At 45.5% G+C, this 22,311-nt stretch overlaps 1 protein-coding gene across 1 annotated transcript; it reads right to left on the bottom strand.

Annotated features, from left to right (window-relative positions):
• Nucleotides 1–1,360: 1,360 nt before the first annotated feature.
• On the bottom strand, nt 1,361–20,913 carry LOC138376159 (putative DMBT1-like protein). Its single transcript, XM_069460184.1, has 14 exons — nt 20,703–20,913; nt 19,306–19,453; nt 15,453–15,643; nt 14,219–14,248; nt 13,515–13,556; nt 12,316–12,633; nt 10,068–10,385; nt 9,501–9,533; nt 7,593–7,625; nt 6,053–6,206; nt 4,302–4,519; nt 2,260–2,577; nt 1,804–1,884; nt 1,361–1,500 (listed from the first exon to the last, which is right to left on the bottom strand). Exons 1-14 carry the CDS (start codon nt 20,911–20,913, stop codon nt 1,361–1,363), a joined length of 2,235 nt encoding a protein of 744 aa, XP_069316285.1.
• Nucleotides 20,914–22,311: the final 1,398 nt, after the last annotated feature.

The following is a 22,311-nucleotide window of genomic DNA, read 5'->3' as shown; positions in this document are numbered from 1 at the left end:
GACCCTAAAACTGATCATGGGTGGGACTGGAGATGGGACTGGATGTGTGTGTGGCATGTGTGCATGGTGGTCTATGCTTCAACGCTCCCCCCAGCTTCCTGCCACGCAAACCACCCGTGGGGGCTGCGTCCCACCCATTCCCTCTCCTTGTGGCAGCCAGGGCAGACAGAAGTCCATTCTGCTTTCATGAATTATCACACTGACTCCACTCAACTTAGTACTTTACAGGTTATTCTTTCAATGAAAGTAAGTTACCTTGTGGTATAGGGGCTGGAGTGATGACAGCTGCAAAAAACCAAAACCAAAGAAAATCAGGGGAGAGCTTAGCATCACAAAATCATCTCATGCTTAAGTACAAATGAATGAGCCCATTACTGCCCTTTATTTATTTATGTATTTATGTTGTAGAGACAGGAGTCTTGCTATGTTGTCCAGGCTGGTCTCGAAATCTTGGCCTCAAGTGATCCTCTCTCACTTTGGCCTCCCAAAGTACTGGGGTCACAGGTGTGAGCCACTGTGCCTGGCCTTGAGTTTTAGTAAGTGGTGTGCACACACTCATTTCCCTTTTCTCCCTGATCTGGGATGGAACCTCTCCCCTTCTTTCAGCTGATTTGCTAAGAAATCATGGACAACACACAGTTACATGTCTTGTTTTCTCTTCTGTGCTAGGTTCTGCCAAGCCAACGGCTATCCTCAGATTGACCAGTCACCAGGAACTACAGAAGCATCACTGGGCTCATGAACATATCATTGTGTCCGTAGGAATTTATCAAGTGCCGAAATCCAGAAGGTCACAAATCAGAACGCCGAGAGCCAAGGTGGGGAAGGGTAGGTTGGACAAGTGTTCTGTTGTTTAACGTCCCTTCTTATCCCTCTCACGTGTCCTCTTAGCTTTGGTTTCTACGTGGCATATGCCTTTGTCCCTTGGTATCCAGGGGAATTTATTCTAAGACACCCTGAGGATACCAGAAGCCATGGATACTAAAGTCCCCTGTCTAAAAGGGCATAGTATTTGCATGTAACTTAAGCTTACCCTCCTGTACACTTTGATTCATCTCTAGATTACTTGTTACAGCTGACACAATGTGAATGCTGTAGATAGTTGTCATGCTGTATTGTTTACAGAATAATTCCAAGATAAAAGTATTTACATGTTCAGTACAGACACAACCATCCTTTTTTTCCCAAATATTTTCCATCTGAGGATGATTGAGTCCACAGATGTGGAACCCCCGGATACCGAGGGCCGGCTGTTTCTGCAGCCTGTATGCATCCTCCATCCCCACCGCATGGCACGTGCCGAGGTTTGAAAGCCCGTGCATTGGAATGCCGGTACTTATTTGGGTTTTATACTAGGGGTTTAGTGGGAAGCAGTTTGACGCAAGCAGGTCAGGTGCGTGTGAGAATCCCTTTCCCCGCTGTCTCGCTCCTGGGCCGGCACTGCTGCAAGGCGCAGAGCAGTGCAGGTGATGGATGCCACCAACTTGCCTGTCCTTAGTCCTTGCCGGGAAGAGTGTTGGGTATCCGCAGAATAATGTTTTCCTAACCTAAAGTGTCTCAGAAGCAATTTTCTTTTGTTAAAATGCTTGATGCACAATATTTCCTTTAAGATTTAAATGGCAAGAGCCTTTTAAATGGAGTGACCCCATTGATTCTGATGTGACCGGTCTGGGGTGCAGCCTGGACATCAGGGATTTCAAAAGCTCCCTGGGTGATTCTGTTGTGCAGCCAGAATTGGAAATTGTCAGCCTAGTCATCGTCCGCCAGTGTCTAGGTCAGGACGGAGGTTAGACTTCTTTTTACCTTTGCAGAGATGGTGGAAATTCACAGTGTTGGACATACCTGGGGGTGCAGGAGTCACATCTGGAGCCCAGTGCTCAGCATCTGCATAAAAGAACAATAAATTTAGGAAAATCTAAATTAAATTATATGAGGACAAAGAAATGATGGTTTTTCTAGTGTGGGCAGGTCTCAAGCAGGCAGGCAGCATGTCACAAGTGCAAAACTGGGGCCATGGACTCCGGCAAAGCAGCCCCAGGCCTGGGAGAGGTGCAGAGAACAGAAGCAGCCAGTTGCGAAGCTCTGGTGTGTTTGTCTTCAGAACGGAGTCAGGTTCACAGCGTTCTCTGTCCACCTTGCTGAAGGGACGTTCATCTGTTGGGCACTAGCCTGAGATTCCCTGGCCCTGCTCTGTGCGTGGCCTCCATCCATCATCAAGATGCCTCTGGCTGAAAGACCTACCACAGGAGGAGAGGCTACCTGAGCAGATGACGCCAGCATCCTTATAGTGGCCACAATTGTGGTCTGACCAGCCGGAACTGGGGCAGAGACCAAGGTGCTTCTCACTTCCTGAACATTGAATGCTGTGCAGAAGGATGTCTCCAGAGCCCGGGCCAAAGTGGGCCTTTCCAGGAGCAGCAATGGCCCGTCCACACCTGAGCCACTGGAACACGACCTCGGCTTCTCTCAGGTCCCACAGGTCATCACACACAGTGCCCCGGACCCCCCGGTGAAGGACCTCCACACGTCCTGAGCACCAGCCCGAGCCACCCACCAGCCACAGCACTGGCTCATCTTCTAAACAGAGCAGGATTTGATGTTTGGGTATGGAAAGCTTTCAGCAGGAGGTGATTTCTAGCTCCTGCATCTGTGGCGAAGGCAAACACAGGAGCAGAACCTGAAAGCTATCTTGATCACTTAATAGGCTTACAGGCTTTAGAGTGAGACAGAACTGGGTTTGAATCCCAGTCCTACTGCTCCCTAGTTGTGTAAACTTTGACAAGTTACTTTGTCTCACTGGGCCTCAGTTTCCTCATCTGTGAAACAAGGACTCTAGCAGCATCTCTTGCAGAGGGCTGTGGGGAGCCAATGAGAGCACGTGTATAAAGCATCCAGTTCAGCATCTGGCAGTTCAGGTTCCTGCAGATCTTGCTGTGACATTCCCTGTGTCACATGCTGGGTTATGGAGAAGCAGGTTCCCAGCTGCTTTTGTGGATGTATCTTTGCAGGTTTCCCTGGACCACAAGGGTGGCTGTGCCTTCATAGAGCCCAGTGGCAATGGCCATATCTGGGCTGCAGGGCTGTGGCTGGTTGGAATTACCTGCTGTCTCTACAGGCACTGTAGGAACGGCCACCCCTTCCTGTGCCCACAGGCTCTGCCACACTGGCCTTCTTTCTGTTGCTCCAACCTGCCCGAGGCTTTCCCGCCATGGGCCTCTGTATTTGCTGTTCTCTCTGCCTGGAACGCCCTCCACTGTCATTCAGCTCAGGCCACCTCCTCAGAAAGGCCACCCCTTCTCATCCAGTCCACAGTAGCCCCTCCTCCACCCCTGGGACCCTCTACTCTCCCACCCGGCTCTTTATTCCCAGCCCTTATCTCTACCCTTTATCATCCTTACCCAAACCATCTTATTTATGTACTTGTTTCTCTCCTCCACTCACCCACATCCACACTAGAATGTAAACTCCCAGAGGGCTGGGAGCTGTACTGTTTGCTCGGGCCTCCACACTTACAACTGGGCCTGGCACATAGTAGGACCTCTGTAACTATTGCTGGGTGAGTGAATGGTGGTCTTGAGTTAATGAGTACTCTGGATTTCAAATGTTGGAGCTTACTTATCTTCCCCAGGACAGAGTCTCAAATATAGCTTTGAGGACCAAATACATAAGGAATTCCCTTACTCAGAACAAACAAACAAGCCCCAAACTGCATCCAGGGGCTTACTACCTGGTTTTCTGGTGGTCTGAAAGGATTGCTGGGGTCCCTGCAGGGGCCCGTGAGCATCAGAAGTCCCACAATTGGCAGGCAGTGTCCTCACAGGGTGCAAATTGGACCTGGCTCTGAAATGACTGTCCATAGTTCCATCGCTAACAGGAGTCCCCAAGTCTCTCATTTGAGTGAGTGTGGGGTCCAATTCATGCAAGGTGTAAAATGGGCCAGCTGGTGGAGGGAAGTGGACTCTTCTCATAGGAGTATAGAAATTCTGCAATTCAGCACTCTGGACAGTTCCCAAGAGGTTGGTGATGGCAGATACAGCCCCAAGACCCTTCATAGCATTCAGCCTTTCCCTGCACACACACAGCAGCACTGCGGCCATTTACATACAGGATGTATATCACTGCCTTATTATAGCTTTCCCTGTGGCCTTCCCAGGGGGAAAATCTAGTACCTATGGAGCAGGGCTGATGAGCTAAGCGTGGGGGTTTTTAAAAACACTATCCCAGGCCTCTACTATAAGGGAATCTCTCAAGTTAGAAACTGTCTTGTTTTTAACAACGAAAAATTACCCAAAGCTTCCTACCTGACTCCTTTTCATCCTGTGGAATAGCATTGAACAGAGCATTAAAGCCAGTGTTGGTTATAACAGAATTACTTTGGAACACCACTGTCATGATGTTTGAGGAGGAGAAAAATATCACAGCTGTTAGACCACAGAACTTCCCCATGGAGAGCGAGGCAATTCTGGGGCCATCGAAGATTTCAACTGAGTCATAGGGACAGCCAAGGATATCTTCCAGTCTGGGGGGAATAGAAGTGGAGGGTTACTGGCAGGTTAGAAACTTCCTAGATATTAATGCTCAAAAAGTGTGACAATCATTGAGACTAAATATTTGAATTATATTTAAATTGTACACTAATATGTCAAATATTAATTTTTTCAGATGCCCTATCAGAACTTTATTTTCTTTGGCTGAGGAATGTGTGAAGCTTATAGTTACAATCTTATAATGGATTTAAAATCATAGTGGTTTTGGTTGATCACAACCTACATAGGACATTAGGAAATACTAACTCATACCACAACTAAATTCATGACAGTCCGATCACACCAATGATCGGCACATAACAGACATCACAGCCAGATTTTTCTACCTCTATATTTCACAATATTTGCCATACCCCAATTATTGGGGAGACAAAACTTTATTTTAAAATAAAACTAATAGCAGCATATATAAAAGTATTTGCCATATGGCATCATGAAGGATGGATGAGGACTGATTCTGAAGGAATGGACAACTGATAACATGACAGACTTTGGAGGTGTGAGTTCAAGGTTCTCACCTCATTGTGAGCTAATTGTGCTCTAGGGTTTTTAAGCAACAACGATAACATGTGCTAGGTCATTTTTTAGCTTAGAGCATTCTGAATCCATGGCCTTCATATAGTCATGACAGAATAACAATTCAGTGCATGCCTAAAGCTGGATTAACATGAAATTCCACAGTCTTGCTGTGTTTGTAACAGGATGTATGGCATATGTAACAAGAAGAAGGGCTTTGTACAGACTCTGCTTGCAGAAACATATTGGTGAGGAGACGCGGCTTTGACATCAGACAGACCTAGATGGGTTGACCTTGGGTAAGTTACTTAACCTCTCTGAACCTCAGATTCCTCATCTCTAATGGGAATGATAAGGACATATGTCTTTGGGCTACAATAACCCTGACATGTGACAAAGCATTTAAAGTCTGAGCATATAGTCAACATTAAAAATGTCAGTTTTTATTTTAGGTCATAGAGATAAAAATGGCAGTGACTTTGAAACATTTTATTATCTTCATTTCAGAGAAGAGGCAATAACTGTACTGTCTCCTTTCACTTTGTAAAACATTTAGAAGAAGTAGGGCCCAGGGCTGGAGTAGTTGGCTAATATGTGTGTATAAAAAGGTGCTTACTGTTTGTTTAAAATTTAGGTGAAGGAAAATGAAAGCCTAAGAAGACAAATATTGGTACTTAGTATGTAACAAAAACAAAGCTATTTGAGATTTTTCTGATATTTTTAGAAAACAAACAAAAAGAAAGAACTATCAAAATAACATTAAATCAAATATGTTAATAAACTACTTATTGAATTTTTCAATCTAGAAGTAACTCATTGGATAGTGCTACAAAATTAACCCAAACTTTGTCTTGGAAAAACTATAGAGTTTTGTGTTCTTCTGGTTTCACCCTTAAATGTTTTTCACTAAAGGAAATATCTTTATTATGATCTCATAAACCAATATCCTTATTTAGATAGAACCTTCTCTTTCAAAGTTGTTTCCTTACTTCAAATTTGGAATCATAAGTTCTATGCGAAATTTTTTATCCACATGGATCTCCCAGACACATTGGACATCTGTTGGGTAGTTTTCTGGATACTGTGGACTAGAAAATGAGCCAGAGAGACTAGAAATGACCCCTCCACAAGAGTTACTTCCACCTGAAACAACAGGGAAAAAGGATGTCAGGATGTGTCTACATGGTGTCACTTGGTAATCCTAGTAAAGACCAGCTCCCACCCAGTGGTTGGGTGGAGTCCGGGAGCAGCATCTTGGGTGGGGACACACACGCTATCTGAGTAGACCTTTGGTTTAAATGTCTCTTGGAAAGGAGGGTCTATTCAATTTAATTCTGATGGGCCAAAAAAGATTAGTATGTGAGAGTTCACTGCTTTTCCCTCTCTCCCAGCACATGATAAGGAAAAAGTTGTATTTGTCCTCTCTGCTTACTGTCTCCTCCTCCTCCTCTCTACAGTAGAAGGATGTTTGCTTGCTGGGAGAGAGGCAGAGCAGACCTACAAAATGAGAGATTGGGAAGGAGAGACAAAGACTCAGAGGCTGTACGTGCCTGTGAAAGGGAAGAGTTTCAGGAGGTTTGGGGAGCAAGAGAACAACAAGGGGCCAATGAATTGGAGATGAAAGGAAAGGGACATTTGGGCTGTTTGGGGGAAATTATTACTGGAACTTCCTTTAAGTACCTTTTCATCACTTTTGTTGGGTAGATTGTGTTTCCTTTAACTCAGAATTTGCTCTGAGACAGGAACTTGCAGATTTTTTGATATTTAAGGGTTAAACAAGATAACAGTAAAATCTAATTCTTTCATATTAGTTGTCATTAGTATAAGCAGACATATGCATACATACACATATGTATTTATTTTTTTTCCTTTTCCTTTTTCTTTTATCCCCCTAGTATTTAAAGCAGCATGCCACACAAAGAAGCAGAAAACTTAGAACCATCAAATTATTTTGGAGGAAATTTGAAATACAATGTGCTTTACTGAATTTGTCCCTAAATTATTAAGTTGCTTAATTTCTCTTCTTTCTGCCACCCCCCCCCCACCCCCGCCCTGACCAACGTGTGATCCTCCTGGAATCCCTGAGATTCCTAGTCTTGCCCGAGATGGATGGCAGGGGGTTGTGATGCTCTCAGTCACCCTGTATTTCTACCGCTAATAGTATTTTGGGGCTACAATAATGAGGCCAGGTCAGACTGACACTGAAACCCCCAGGAGTTGGACTCTACACGTGTCGGGGGGTGATGGGCTGGTGCCTCCTACAGGACTATACCCAAAGAAGGTGGACTGAGTGGGGCCAGATGGACTGAGGAGCCACATTCTCTTCAAGTCTCCTGTTACCCTCTTTCCTACTCTGAAGGGGACAGATACACATCCCCCTTCTTAGCCTGATCCTCTTGTTAAAAAGTCAGTATTTACAGAATGGCAGCAGAGAAGCAGGCCCCTCGCCCACACTTGTGCTATGTCCTGGGCTGCAGTGACGGTTCTCTTGGCATGGAGTTATCATTTTAATTTAAAATAAGTGACTACCTGTTATATGATCTCGAGAAGTTGTAGAAGGACCTGAGAGAAAAAAAGAGGAGATAATGGTGACATCCAAGGGAAAACCATTTAGTTTCATCTACACGTTAGTGAAATGTAAAGGATTTCCTTAGAAATTTCCATGTACTTAGTGCAAACTGAGAAGAGTCTGAAGGTGCTGAGTAACTATTTTCTATGGTCTTGTGGCAGATTAAAGGAGGCCACAAATTCTTAGACATTCCTCCTTTCACAAGGTGGGGTCTAGGTTCCCTCCCTTGAACTTGGGTAGGCTCTGTGACTGCTTTGACCAACAGAACATGGAGGAAGTAGCATTGTGCCTTAAGAGACTGGTGGCTTCTCCTTCCTCTCTCTGGGAACACTGGCTTACTCAGGCATCCGTAAGCCACCTTATAAGAAGTCTGACTACCCTGCTGGAGAGACCATGTGAAGAAGCCCTGTGACCACCTGGAATGGAAGAGGGCCCTGGATGAGCCCATTCTTCCAGCCAACCCCACAAAGGCACTGAGCATGTAAGTGAAGCTGTCTTGAACTCTTCAGACCAGCCACCAGATGAATACCTTTGAGTGATTCTGCTCAATGCTCTGTGGAGCAGAAGACTCTCCCAGCTGAGCCCTGCCCAAATTCCTAACCCACAAAGCTATGACATATATCTAAATGGTGTGAGCTTTAAACCTCTAAGTTTTAGGGTAGTAATATGTAACCAGATGAATTCTTTCACTCTACATTGTTATCCTCATTTCTCTGCCATCCATGTAATTTACATAAATAAGGAAACTATGGATGAGCCTTCATTTGAATGTCCACTGCCCTTGATCCTAACCATGGCCCTTTAATTTTAGACAGCCCCTCTACTCTCACTCATGACCTTAACACATAAAGCTGGCCTTCCTGCAGGAACACCCCGAACACATCAAGGTCTTCTCTAGGCAAGTGCCCGAGAGAGATGTTTCTGCCAATGACTTGTGCAGTCAAATGCTCTACTCCTGAGATATACCTTCGATACCAATGACTTGTGACTTGTGTGTGTTCTCTGAGGCAGCCAGTTGCATTCAAAGAGCAAGAGATGGCCTTGTAAATTCCAGTTCTTATACCTTCTACTCAGGTTATTTTGGGCAGGCTTTTTAATCTCCCTAATCCTCAACTGTGAGGATGAAATAATTTATCCAGAAACCCTTGTATCATGCCTGCTGCTGAGAAGATGCACAGAAATGTCTGTTGCAATGAAACCAAAATACCTTTTCATTCAACTCTGGCATCATTTCAGAATTTTCAGTGCATGTGTTGGTCTGATTTTTCTAATCTTTGGTTTTTATTACAAATGAATATCATTCAATCATTAAATTATAAGATATTTAAAAATAGGCAAAAGTCATAAGATCCCTGAGAGCATGTACTTTGCAGTCAGACTGATCAGTGTCAAAACTTGGTTCCACTGTTAACTTGCTGAGTGATCTTGAGAAAGTTACTTAACCTTCCTGTGTCTCAAATTTCTCTTCTGTCAATATAACATATAATGCCCTTTTCTAGGACTGTCCTGATGATTGGCAATAATCTGAGCAAAACATCTCCCCACCCTTACTCTAATTTTGCCTGGTCTTTGTGTAGCCAGGCCTGTGAATGGGTACGGTAATGAGACTGACAGCCAAGAGCACTGCCAATTCGGGTTCAAACCTACTAGCCAGCCCTGGCACCTTGCTAACTTTCTGTGTCTCAGTTTATCTGGAAAATACCAATAATCCAAGTATCTACCTCAAGGGATTCTCATGGGGATTACAAGAGTTATATATGTGGATGGCACAGAATAGTGTCTGGTTCTTAGTATTAATAAGTATTTGCTGCTATTGTTATTGTTATTACTGGAAAGTTGCCTGGACTAGAAAAAAAATATGGACATACCTGGAGGCGTGGGCAAAGGTAGGTCTTCTGCATCTGAATGCATAATAAAAGGCAATAGGTCAATCTCTTTGCAGTGACAAGGGTGTGGGCAGGGGATAAAGAGGAGAGGACTATGGGCTTTCTGAGTATAGGAGCCCAGAGTACCAGAACCGCCCCCCAGGCAACTTTGGCCCTCCCTCTGACAAGGTCTTTGGCCATGGATGCTGGATCAACTCCGTCCTGTGCAGCCAGGGCTAAACTGCCCTTGGCCTCTCTTATGCAGAATCCCTGGACTGCTTGTTAAAATGCAGATTTCTGAGCCCCTTGGGGATGGTTCCCTGGAATCTCTATTTAATGCCCCAGGTGGTACTGGTGTTCACTAACATTGGAGACCTCCCCTGTGCAACCCCAGAGCTGCCTCCCCTGTGCGACATGGTAGGGCCTGTGTCTGAGGCCAAGGCCTGGTCCAGAGAAGATGCTAGAGCAGGCAGATGGATGGATGGAGGAAAATTCCACCCAGGACACACAGTTTTTCAAAATGTATTCAACCATAGCATCAGAAATTATTGCCTCAGAGGGGAGAGGTACCTGAGCAGATGACACCAGCATCCTCATGGTGGCCACAGTTGTGCTCGGACCAGCCAGAGTGGACACACTGGCCCAGGTAGTGCTCTACCCCGGAGCACTGCAGGTTGTCCAGGAAGATGTCTCCTGAGCCCGGGCCAAAGTAGGCCATGCCCGGGCCAGAAACAGCCCACCCACACCTGAGTTGCCGGCACACGACCTCAGCTTCATTCAGGTCCCACAGGTCGTCGCACACGGTGCCCCAGGCCCCCTGGTGGAGGACCTCCACGCGTCCCAAGCACCGGCCTGAGCCGCCCACCAGCCGCAGCTCTGGCCAATCTCCTGCAGACAGAGACGTGTGTTTGTGAGCCCCCAAAAGACCCCACCTGGGTCCACCAGCACCAGGCTCAGAGGCAGGTTGCAGGGAGCCCCCCTGGTCTTGAGCCTTGGGGCTTGTTCATCACATTTCTCATGTGCTCCTGAGTTGCAGACTTTGGGATCTTCAGTCAATTTCATCTCATTTCAAGTACTTAGCGATTGTCTTTCACGGTAGGCACTGATGCTACAGCTCTAAACCAGGAGATATGGTTTCTGCCTTCAGGGAGCCTGGAGTCTGTTAATTAGTCAAATACAGACACTGCCACAGTGCACTATTTCACACTGTGCTGAGTGTATCGAAGGAAAAGAACAGGTTTCTACCAAGGGAATGGTAGAGAGGAGGGGCCTGGGGAGATGCCTCTTAAAAAGCGAGAAGGAGCTAGTCAGGGGAGGAGCTGGGAAAGTCCTTTAATGCAGAGGGAATAGCACATGCAGAAAGACCATGAAATGCTATTTCATTCTGCGTGCATCTCTAAAAACTATAGACTTACATACATAGACATGCATGCACGCACACACACACACACACACACACAGGCAAAGCCACCATCACATGTAAAAATCAAATGCAATTCCAGATAAGACTTTGTAACAGCATCTCAGTGGTGTGAAATTTTCTGCAGTTTAGAGGAGTGAACTTAAAGCTGGAGAAGGAGCTCAAGGACAAAATCAAGAACAGCCAATATTTCCCTCCCACTGACAAAAGGTGTGACTGACCTGGACTGTTAAAAAGTGACTCCTCGGCATCTGTTTGTAGAGAGAATAAGTATGTCAGCATTTTTAAAAATCTTGATTTCAATAACTGAAAATGAAGATTTTAATAATATCCTTATACATGTTTATGAATCTAATAGGGGAAAAATTAGTCCTTTAAGTAACATAGCACAGGGAGAAACAGATTCGTCTGTGGCTATAAAAGTCAGCTTCTCCCTGGTCGTTGGTTGGCTGCCGCATTGTGGAAAAACGTCCAGATATGAAGGGCACATTTGGGATGATCTGGCTTAAACTATTGATTTTGTAGCAGGTGAGTTTCACTTTGGGGGTCTTTGGGGTCACCTCAGATTTAGGCCATCATCCTCTAGAGCATCAGAACTTGGGAATAGCATGTACCCATGAGGCTGTGACTGGGTTGTATGTGCCACACACGCAAGCAGATGGGTAGATGAATGCACCAACGCACAAGACAACGCTTTTAAATATGTGCCTTGAGTTAGAAGTCACAGGTAGCAAGTGCTGACATACAGTTGAGCTGTTGCTTACACGGACAACTCTACTTGGTGGGCACCACTTCTAGTTATGATTACAGATTCTTTCAAATCACATCGGAGATTACAGCTGTTAGTTTACCAAAAGGCATCTCATTATCAGAAAGGGTTATTAACGGACATTCCTGAGTTGGCTAATTCACTCCTAGCTAACTGCTTATACCTGAGTAAATCCAGAGTATTTAAAAAAAATTGTCACAAGGCAGAATTACCAACTCTGTCTAAGAGAGAGTTTAAGTGTTGCCCACACGCAGCCTGCGAGTCTGCGCTGGCTCTGGGAGCCAGACTCGGCTGCGGCTCCGACGTCCCCCCCCAGCCTCACCGTCTCAGGCTGCCTCTCCTCCTGAAAAGTTCCCACCATTAAACGCACTCTTTGCACATTTCAGTAAAGCACACATACTTTTGGCAATACTTATTACCAAATTAGAAAATCAGGAGGTTTTATTCTTGAGGCTAGCAGTTTAAACCAAGTCAAAGCTAAGTTTTAACCAAGTTAAAGGAGATACAGCAAAAATCGAACACTACGTGTTTGAGGACCCTGTCTTTGTCCCTGGCTGATCCGAATGCTGGCAGGGTGGTCTCGAAGCACTCTGGGACTGGCAGTGCCCAACTGAGAGGGAACAGGATACCTGAGCAGATGACACCGGCATCCTCGTGGTGGCCGCAGTTGTGCTCCGACCAGCCTGAGTGTGCACACTGGCCCAGGGCACGCTCCACACCCGCACACTGGAGGTTGTCCAGGAAGATGTCTCCTGAGCCTGGGCCGAAGTGGGCCTTGCCAAGGGCGGACATGGCCTGACCACACCTCAGCTGTCTGCACACGACCTCGGCTTCGTGCAGGTCCCACAGGTCGTCGCACACGGTGCCCCAGGTCCCCTGGTGATAGACCTCCACGCGTCCCGAACACCGGCCTGAGCCGCCCACCAGCCGCAGCTCTGGCCAGTCCCCTGCAGACAGAGACCCGGTGACTGCTGTCCTCTGGGGGCACCGTGCCTTTCCCGTGAGCTAGCAAGCTCCCCATTCCCAAGCTACTGTTAGGGATGGAGAACCCGATTAGAGTTAGTCAACTATCAACCTCCCGGCAGGAAGTTGATGACTCATTAGGATTGTTAGTAACATTTAGCCTAAAAAGTCCATTAATTAAGTATGTATTTTGCCAGAGGTGTGTGCTAATCTGGTTTAACTAAATTTGGAAAAACATTATAAACAATTTGCACAATGACTTGGATTTTATGAAGCTCCTTTTTCTGTGCGTGTGTGTGTGTGTGTGTGTGTGTTCACCTTCACATTTATAAAATAACTCAGGAAGGTGAGTAAAAGATTATTGGTATACCAATTTTATCTACAACGAAACTGAAAGTTGGAAAAGCAAAATGATTCACCCCAAACCCACATCTGGTATGTAGCAGACCTAACTCAGGTCTCCTGATTCCAAAATCCACTGTTTTTTTCTCCATTATTCTGTCTCACTGCCTCTGGAACGGCTTTGACATGCCACTCACTTTGAAAAGGCCATTAGTGACAAGGACGTGATGCTAACTGTGGTCAGAACTGTCATAACAAGCAGAGGCAAAATCCCAACACAGGGTGCCTATAAGCTGCTCAGGCTTTGACTCTGAAAGGCACCAAAAAAGTGAATTTTGCTTGTCCTGGGATGTTAGAGCCAAAAGATCCCAAAAGTTTGGAATGGCCCTACAAGTTTGGATAGACTCAATTGGCTCACTTGTGAATACATGCACTATTTGCAGTTGGCCAAGTTTCTGCAAATGAAGCAGGCACAGAGAGGAAAGGATGCTTGCTAAATGAATGGATGCATTTCAGGGCTTACCTGGTCTTGCTGTTACTGTCTTGGGTGTTGCCGTCGGGATGGCTGTGGATACAAGAAGATGCCCTTAAATCAAAAGGGAGGACTTGGCAAGTCAAGAGGGCAGCATTCTGAGCCCAAGCTTCTTGAGATGCCAGGATTCTGGCAGATTCTTTCTCCCTATAATCTTTATAATAAGTGACGTCCCAAAGTGAACTCTCCTTTCATGTGTGTTTTGATGTTTCTCAAATGTGTGGGGTCCAACAAGAATAATATTCCCTTCTTCTGCTCAGTAACTGGAAATATAATAATATTCAAATTGTGCTATTCTGTGCTAAAATGTAAACATTCACAATCAGTGTCTTTTTGGGGAAAACAGCAGTTTCTTCTGTTTGCTCCCGTGTTGTCAGCTTTCCCTAAATGCACAGTGTCTGATTAGGTGTGTCTTATTGTCTTTGATAAAAACAAGGAATCAGGAAAGCAAACTGACAATTATCAATATTCAGTGGCCCGACTGTTGACAGGTGTAACTTGGTTCCAGTGTGAATGGGCATCACACCTGTGCAAAAACTGCAGCCAGACTCTCTCAGCTATGGCAGATTTACACAGGGAAGTAGGAAACATCTCTGGGAGAGAGCGAATGATGACAGTAACAGCACCGGGAGAGGGGACAGAGGAAGACACATGAGCTGGGGTGAAGGTTACGTAACAGCATGAATGAGACTCACTGATTAGCTGTGGGGTCTGCGACGCTACCTCTGTAAACACAAGGAAAACATTGTCAATAGCTGTTTGACGACAATTAAGGTGACTTTCCCTGATCCACTCTACGACACAGAGCATCTCCAATGTGTCTTACAACATGTGTCCCAAGCTTGCTCAGCGAGTCACCCTGGCGCTTGCTCGGAGTACAGGACACTGCCCTGAACGTCTTGGGCAAAGCAGGTGCTGCTTATGTGCGGTTCTGTGAGTCCTGCCTGTTTTCTCTCAGCGTGAATAACGCAGGACCTTGGAAAATTACTGAACCTCTCAAGCCTCAGTGTCTTCATCTGTAAAAGGGGCAGACCCATGGGCCCGTGTGAGGATAACTCATGGAAAGTGCTTAACACACTGCCTGCCATATAATCGGCATTCCATAAACGTCAGTGGTTCCTTTGAGTATTTTCAGTACTGATGATGTTGTTATTACCTAGCCTTGAGCACACTGCGCTTCCCCAGGAACCTTTGGCTCGGCTTCCGCCTGCCTGCTCACCGCACACCTCGGGCATCCCCTCTCTGGGCTCGCGCTCTTCTCTCACCTGAGCTGCCCTCTCTGCGCTCTTCAGTCACAGTCTGGCCGGCTGTAAAGCCAAACCCAAGGCTGGTTCCCCCTGTGGTTTCCTTAATACTCGTAGCCTTCATTGCTCTCTCTCTTTCCCGATGTCTTTTGTTGAAATATATGCACAGTCCATTTAGTATATTCTAGTCTATCCATCTGCTCTATGTGTTTGCCTTCATCTTGGACATTCTTTTTATCATCCAATCTCATCACCTGTGTTTGTCGTGAATTCCCCCTAGGGTGTGCTTGAGCCTCTCTCAGGCTGGGGCCACACCTTTCTCTTCTGTAGGTCCTAAAGCACCCACCCAGTACTAGATTCGAGTGACTTCGGAACCGATTTCCTAATGGGCTGACCGTGACGAGATGTGCATGTGGAACTAAACAGCCCATGACAAAGCTGTCGATTACTGGGCATTTATGACGTGCCATCATTTGCTGAGCGCTGCCCTTGTGTCATTACGTGTAACTCTCACTACGAACCTAGGAAGTGAGCTTCTCTTGTTATCCCCACTGTTCAGGAAAGGGACTGGGGCCGGGAGAGGTTAAGTTGCTCTCCAGGGTCACAGAGTAAGTGGCGAGACGGTAACTGGCACCTAGGCCGAGAGCTCAGCCCTAGGGCTGTTGCTCTTAATCGTTATTCTTACCCTTGGGCGCAGAATAATAATAGGCAAGGAAGTTTTTTCCTATGTTGTTGACGCTGCGGAAGTACACGAGGGTCATGGAGCTGGAGGAGGAGGCGTAGGTGAGGTAGAAACCGGAGCAGGTCTTCCCCAGGGACTGTGCTGAGGAGGGAGGGCCATCCAGGATTTCGAAGTACTCATTGGTGCAGTCGAGGCTGGGGAAGGAAACACCAGGGACGCCTCGTGGTCTCCTCATCAGAAGACCTCAGAGGTGTGCCGTGACACAGATGCTTGATTTCATTACTACAAAGAGGCCAGAGGCAGATTAAAGCCTGTCAGTCACTCAAACATAACACAGATTCGTTTTGTCCCACGCTTTCTCTACGAGAGCCATTGCTTTAAGGGAGTGGGACTGGAACTAGAGGAAGGAGAAGGCGGGCACAAAGTGCAGCCCTGTTCAGGGGCCGGGGGCAGCCTGGGACACCAGGGGCAGGGCCAGGCAAATCCAGGCAATTTCACCATGTGGCGATTGGGGCCGGGGGAGCCCAGAGGAGAGAGAGGCTGCTTGCTTCTTGTGGGCCTGCCAGCAGGACCGGGATCCAAGTTCCAAATAATCCACTTATAAGCTTCTGGTAGCCAACCTGTCTAGAGAGAAGTGGGCTACCAAATCTGCTCAGTTTTGCGGAAGTCCTCTGATTTTGTGAGCTGTTGTTCATCCCTGTGAGGTATACGTCCAGACGCTGCTAGTGCTAGAATCAGAAAACCATTTCCACACCTCAACCTGACTAGCTGTCCATTCCAAGCAATATTTTGATTAGGCAAAATTCAAGAGTAATAAATAATTTAAGTTATTCTTGGGGGTTAATCTCCGTAAGAAATTCATCATGAATTTATCATTTATGTATCATCTATGAGTGACATTGACGTTGACTATTTACAACACTAAAACCTAAAATTCCTGATTTATTAGGTCTGAGATATCCTGAGCCTGCATCTTTAACGAGCAGGACAGAACACACACTCTCTCACTCCTCTTTCCCTTTCTCTCTCACGCACACACGCACCTATCCAAAGTATATAAAGTGAATTTCATTTTAATTAAAAATTCATGGAAGCTCACAAAAATCAATTGTATTTCTCTGTACTAGTAACAGGCATGTAAAAACAAAAATTAAAACACCATGTCATTTACAATCACTCCAGAAAAAGAAATACTTAAAGTATAAATCTACAAAATATGTAGATTTATATGTTGAAAATTACAAACAGCTAACATAAGAAATACTACCAAACACTACCTAGCTAGGATGGGAAGAAAGTAGATTTCTCAGATGCTGCTGGTGGGAATGTAAAATGACAGTCACTCCAGAAAATAGTTTGGCATTTTCCAAAAAGCTAAATCTATTTACCATAAAACCTAGCAATTGCACTCCTGGAAATTTATCTCAGAAAAATGAAAACTTAACGTTCAAACAAAAATCTGTATATGAATATCCATAGGAGCTTTAATTATAACAGCAAGAGACTGGAAGCAATCCAAACGTCCGTCAGTGGGGGGTGGTTAAACAAACTCTGATACATCCACACAAATGGAATTCTTCTCCAATAAAAAGGAGCACACATGACGCCACGGCACTCTCTCTAAAAAAAAAAAAAAAAAAAAAAAGGAAAAAAGCAAACTATTGATACATACAACAATCTGGATGGACCTCAAGGGTATTGTGCTGAGTGAAAAAGTCCATCTCAAAAGGTTCCATATTGTGTGCTTCCTTTTATAGAAAATTCTCAAAATGACAAACTATAGAGATGGAGAGCAGATTAGTGCTTTCCAGGGGACAGAGAGGGGGTGAGTATAAAGGGTAAAGGAGTTGTTCCTTTGTGGTTAGGGAACAGTTCTGTATCTAGAATATGGTGGGGGTTACACAAATCCATACATGGAACCAACTGCATAGAAGTACACACGTGCGTGTGCATGCATACACACGTACACATACACAAATAAGCACATACAAAAAATGGTGAAAACTGAATAAGGTCTACAGTCTACAGCATTGTTCCAATGTCAGCTTCCTGGCTTTGATGTTGTTCTGCAGTTATAAAAGGTGCTACCACTGGGGGAAGTTGGTGAGGGCTACACAGGACTCTATGTATTATTTTTGCAACTTCCTATGTGTCTATAATTATCTCAAAATAAAAAGTTAAAAACGCACAAAGGACTCTTTGGGTTATGAGAATCAACCATGGGAACAAATGATTGGGATTTTAAACTACATAATTTTGGTTTCTGGAGATTTATCTTGTTTTTTTATTGGGAACATATTTCCCTGTTTCTTCATTTTTTTCTACTCTGTGTTGGATTCTGAGCATTAGATAAGATAAATGCTGCTCCCGGTCTTGTCAGACTGGCCTTGTACAGAAGGATATCACCAATCCATCCAGCCAGAGAGTCTAAGGTGCCTCTCAAATCTTGTGTTTGTTCCAACTGCTGTCTCTGTTTTTGGTGACCCCAGGAGATTAGGATGTGCCAAGTCTTGTTAGTAGCCTGTGTCAGGCAAGATTACAGATCCGCTAGATGCAGCTGGAAATGTTGGGGTGTTGGATGTGTGTTTTAGTTCTTTCTGTCCTCAGGGTGAAGCTGAGGGCAGGTGCTTAGCTCCCACTCTCTTTGCACTAAGCGGGGGAGAGGAGCTGTAGCGCATGCGTGCACTCTTGTTCGGACTGCACCCTCTGATCCCTGATAGTTGTCCTGTTGTATGTTCACCTCTTTGTTTTCTGTGGACTAGGAGACTCTGCAATGTAGAGCCCCATCAACTTGAGACAATCCACAGATTGGGAGAAAATATTCACAAATCATACATCTAGTAAGGAACTAATATCCAAAATATGTACTGAACTCAAATCACTCAACAACAGGAAAACAAATAACCCTACTACAATGGGTAAAGGACATAAATAAATATTTCTCAAAAGAAGACAACAGGTATATGCTCAAAATCACTAACATCAGGAAAATGCAAATTAAAACTTCAGTGAGGTATCACCTCACACCTGCCAGAATGACTATTATAAAAAAGATGAAAAATAACGAGTATTGGCGAGAATGGGGGGAAAGAGAACCCTTACACACTGCTGGTGGGAATGTAAATTAGTACAACCATTATGGAAAAATCCTCAAAAAACTAAAAATAGAACCACCATATGATCCAACAATCCCACTTCTGGGTATGTATCCAAAGGAATTGAAATTAGTATGCCAAAGAGATATCTGCACTCCTATTTTATTGCATTATTATTCACAACGGCTAAGATATGGAAACAACCTAAGTGCCCATCAATGAATGAATGGGTAAAAAAATCGTGCACACACACAATGGAATACTGTTCAGCCTTAAAAAAGAAGAGATTTTGCAACATGGATGACTCCAGAGGACAGTATGCTAAATGAAATAAGCCAGGCACAGCGAGAAAAGTACTGTATGATCTCACTTATAGGTGGAATCTAAAAAAGTGAAACTCATAGAAGTGGGGAGTAGAATGGTGGTTACTAGAGGTGGGGGCAGATGGAGTGATGTTAGAGGGTACAAAGTTTCAGTTAGACAAGAGAAAGAAGTTCAAGAGATATATTGTACAACATGGTGATAGCTAATAAGAATGTATTGTATATTCCAAAACTCCTAAAAAAGTAGAATTTAAATATTCTTAACACACAAAAAGATAATTATGTGAGGTGGTGAATATGTTAATTAGCCTGATTTAATCATTCCGTATTGCATACATGTATAACACACATGTACCCCATAACTATACATAATTATTATTTATCAATTAAAAATTAAAAAACTACATGGTGTACTTAAGTAACATACTTAGGACTTACTTAAGATATGGAAATGCCAGCAGTATGTGATCAGTTGCATTTGCCTTGATTTCCCACACACAGGTTATGTTGTCATGCATTTCATTCTGCGGGGGATTCCTAATCGCTCCAGATGAGTTAGTGATAATGCCGCCACATGGAGATTTCTCTAGATGCAGAAATGTATTTTAGCATTTCAGTTTTTTCATTGTTCAGCTTGCTAATTTTGTAATTCATACCTTTTATTTCTTTTCACTTTTTTTTTTCCCCAAAAAGGTTTCATTGGTCATTACTTAGTAATGACTTCGGGTATGCTTTAGGACATATCAGAGGTATACCCTAGTCTAAAAAGTCTTGCAAACTTAGGAAATTAGGGCATGAACACACCTGACTTTTGAAACATTTCTCATCTCTCTTGAGAATTCTATCATTGACATGAGCCTGCTGAGAAGAGCTCTCATCTAATATAAGCCAGAACCTTCCCACTGGTCACTCCCTAGCTGTAGGCTCTGTAGCTTTGATTTCTGTCCAGTCACTGGTAGTATTGAATAAAGTACTGCTTCAGGTTTCCCAATTAAGGCTGAGCCAATGTGGAGCCTCTGTGTATATGAAGACGGCAGCATTCATCCACCATCAGTTGTAATTTATTAAAATTACATTCTTAAAAATTCACTATAAGGTAGAAAGATGTCACCCTGAGTCACTCAACCCTCTAATACTGATGATGTGCTTTGTGTCCACCTGTCCTCCCACCTGTCGATTTGTTTCTCCACCTGCTTGTCTGTCTATCCTCCTTTCCAACGTTCAGCCCAAAATTAAAGGTGATGCCAGTGGCAATGGAAACAGCTGGCTTTTCTCCATCAGATCTTCTGGCTGTGTGACAACTGGCCCTGGTCATCTAGCTGTGCTAGGCTCTCCTGGCATCAGTCTTATTTTAGCCCTTTGTCCCCAAGTGGTGCTAAGAAAAGTTCAATGGAGCTTCTGGAAGTCCAAGGCACAGGCAAGAACAGAAAGAAAGGACACAGAAGGAGGACAGAGGTCGTTAGAGAAGGGGAAAGGGTGGAGAAGAAGAATGTGCTCATCATGGTGGAAGCCCTCTAAAATCACGGCCTTGGGTACCACCTGGCGACGCTGCTGTATTAATGGCTGCATGCCTGCCCTTTGCTCATGGCGTCTGTGCTGAGAGCCAAAAAGGCTGGCATCACTTGATTATCTGGACTTCCTTCTTTGACTAAATGGAAATGGAATCGGAACGTAAATTCATTGGCCTTCATTATTGGGCTCTTCCCCCAGAACACAGGTTCAGAGGGGTGACCCAGACAGGACAGTTGTGCTCTGTTTCAAATTTCTTTGAAAAATCACTCGGGGCTTGAGCTAGAAGATGATGATCAGGGAAGCCAAGGACACAAAATTCTCACCTGCAGCCACTTTCGCCACCAGGGCAGCCAAAGGATGACCTATGAAACACACAAAGAACACTGGACTGTCGGCCGGTGCCGAGGTCCACACCCCCATCTGCAAATGAGAATCCTGAGGAGCTGACAACAAATACACTGTCTGGGCCCCTCCTGGAACCACTGAGTCGGGGTCTCTGGGGGAGAGGCCTGAGCACGGAGGGGATTTTAACATGCGGGAGGGAAGATGCACTGATCTACATCCTTCCCAGCCTTTGACACATTATTCTTGTCTTGCATGCAAATGAGATCAGTTTAAATTTGGAGTCTAAGAAAACTAAAGACATGAAATTCTGGCTCCTGGAGCCTCTTCCCAAGTGACCCAAAAGTTGGACTTAGGAGGTTGTGATATAAGAACAGGAAGAAGCACGAACTCACTGATTCCTTTGACCTGATGCTGCTCAGAGATGCTGAGTCGGGACTAAAGATTCTGTGGGTCCTCCTCCATGCCCCCAACATCCCTCCCACCCATGACACTCAGCTCAGCACCTCCCACTGAAGATTCTCTCCCTGGACCAATTCGCTGTCACCTGCTAGAGTTGACAGCCCACAGTGGGCATGAATGAAGCTGTACCAGACCTTGTCAGATCAGCTGTGCAACTCGTTCTCTGACTGGGAGCTGGCTAACAGCAGGGTGTCAAGGGACCTGGGGTCTGACGAGGGAGAGAGGGCACCGGCATGGAAAGCTGGCATGGCGCTGGGGTTGGGAGTGTGTGGGGAAGCCGGCAGCAGTGGAAGCTCCGCGGGGCCAGGGCTGCACCAGGAACAGGAAGGTGGAAATGCAGCTGGCTCACCTTGACTTTGCCCAGACCCGGCCCATGGGGCTTTACCACTGGGCAGGAGGCACCCTTGACTGTCTCGCATATCTTAGCCACCCCCTCCCCATCCATTTCTCATTGCCATTCCCCTCTGTGACCCTCAGAACTGACCAAACAAAAGTGCTATACAGAAGTCTGCAACATTGAGAATCTGTTTGCCGTGTGTGAAATGCACAGGGGGGCAGGAGGAGAGGTAGAAAGCAAGGCTGGACTAGGTGATTCCTACGGCACTGTCCAGCTCTCCTGCGGGACAATCAGGTGACTCCACATCTCTCAGTCACTCTACTGACTTGGAGAACAAGACACATCCCATTTCCAGCAGAGCTTCTTCCCCAAGATTTTATAAGCGGCACATACAAACCTCGGCTCCCCTACCTGGTGGTGGGACAGTTGGATACTCAGCATCTGTACATGTGAGAGATGAGAGAGCGAATAAAGTACCAGTTCGTTGTCAGTAGTTATTTTACACTGTCGTTTGCCTAAAGTATTCTCTAGGCAGGTGTGGAAGCCGGGCCCCACCTGGGAAGGGAGCAGGGGTTTACCTGAGCAGATCACACCGGCGTCTTCACCGCGACCACAGTTGTGGGAAAACCAGCCACCGTGGGCGCATTCCTCCAGGTGCCGCTCGTCCCCCCTGCAGTGCACGTTGTCGAGCAGAATCTTCCCAGCACCTTCCCCAAAGTGGGCTTCGCCGGGGGCTGAGATGGCCCAGCCGCACCCCAGCTGCCTGCAGACGATGTTTGCTTGCGGAAGGT

The sequence above is a fragment of the Eulemur rufifrons genome, chromosome 28 (genome assembly GCF_041146395.1).
Source record: "Eulemur rufifrons isolate Redbay chromosome 28, OSU_ERuf_1, whole genome shotgun sequence".
NCBI classification, from domain to species: domain Eukaryota; kingdom Metazoa; phylum Chordata; class Mammalia; order Primates; family Lemuridae; genus Eulemur; species Eulemur rufifrons.
This window is presented reverse-complemented; position numbering and strand designations above follow the sequence as displayed.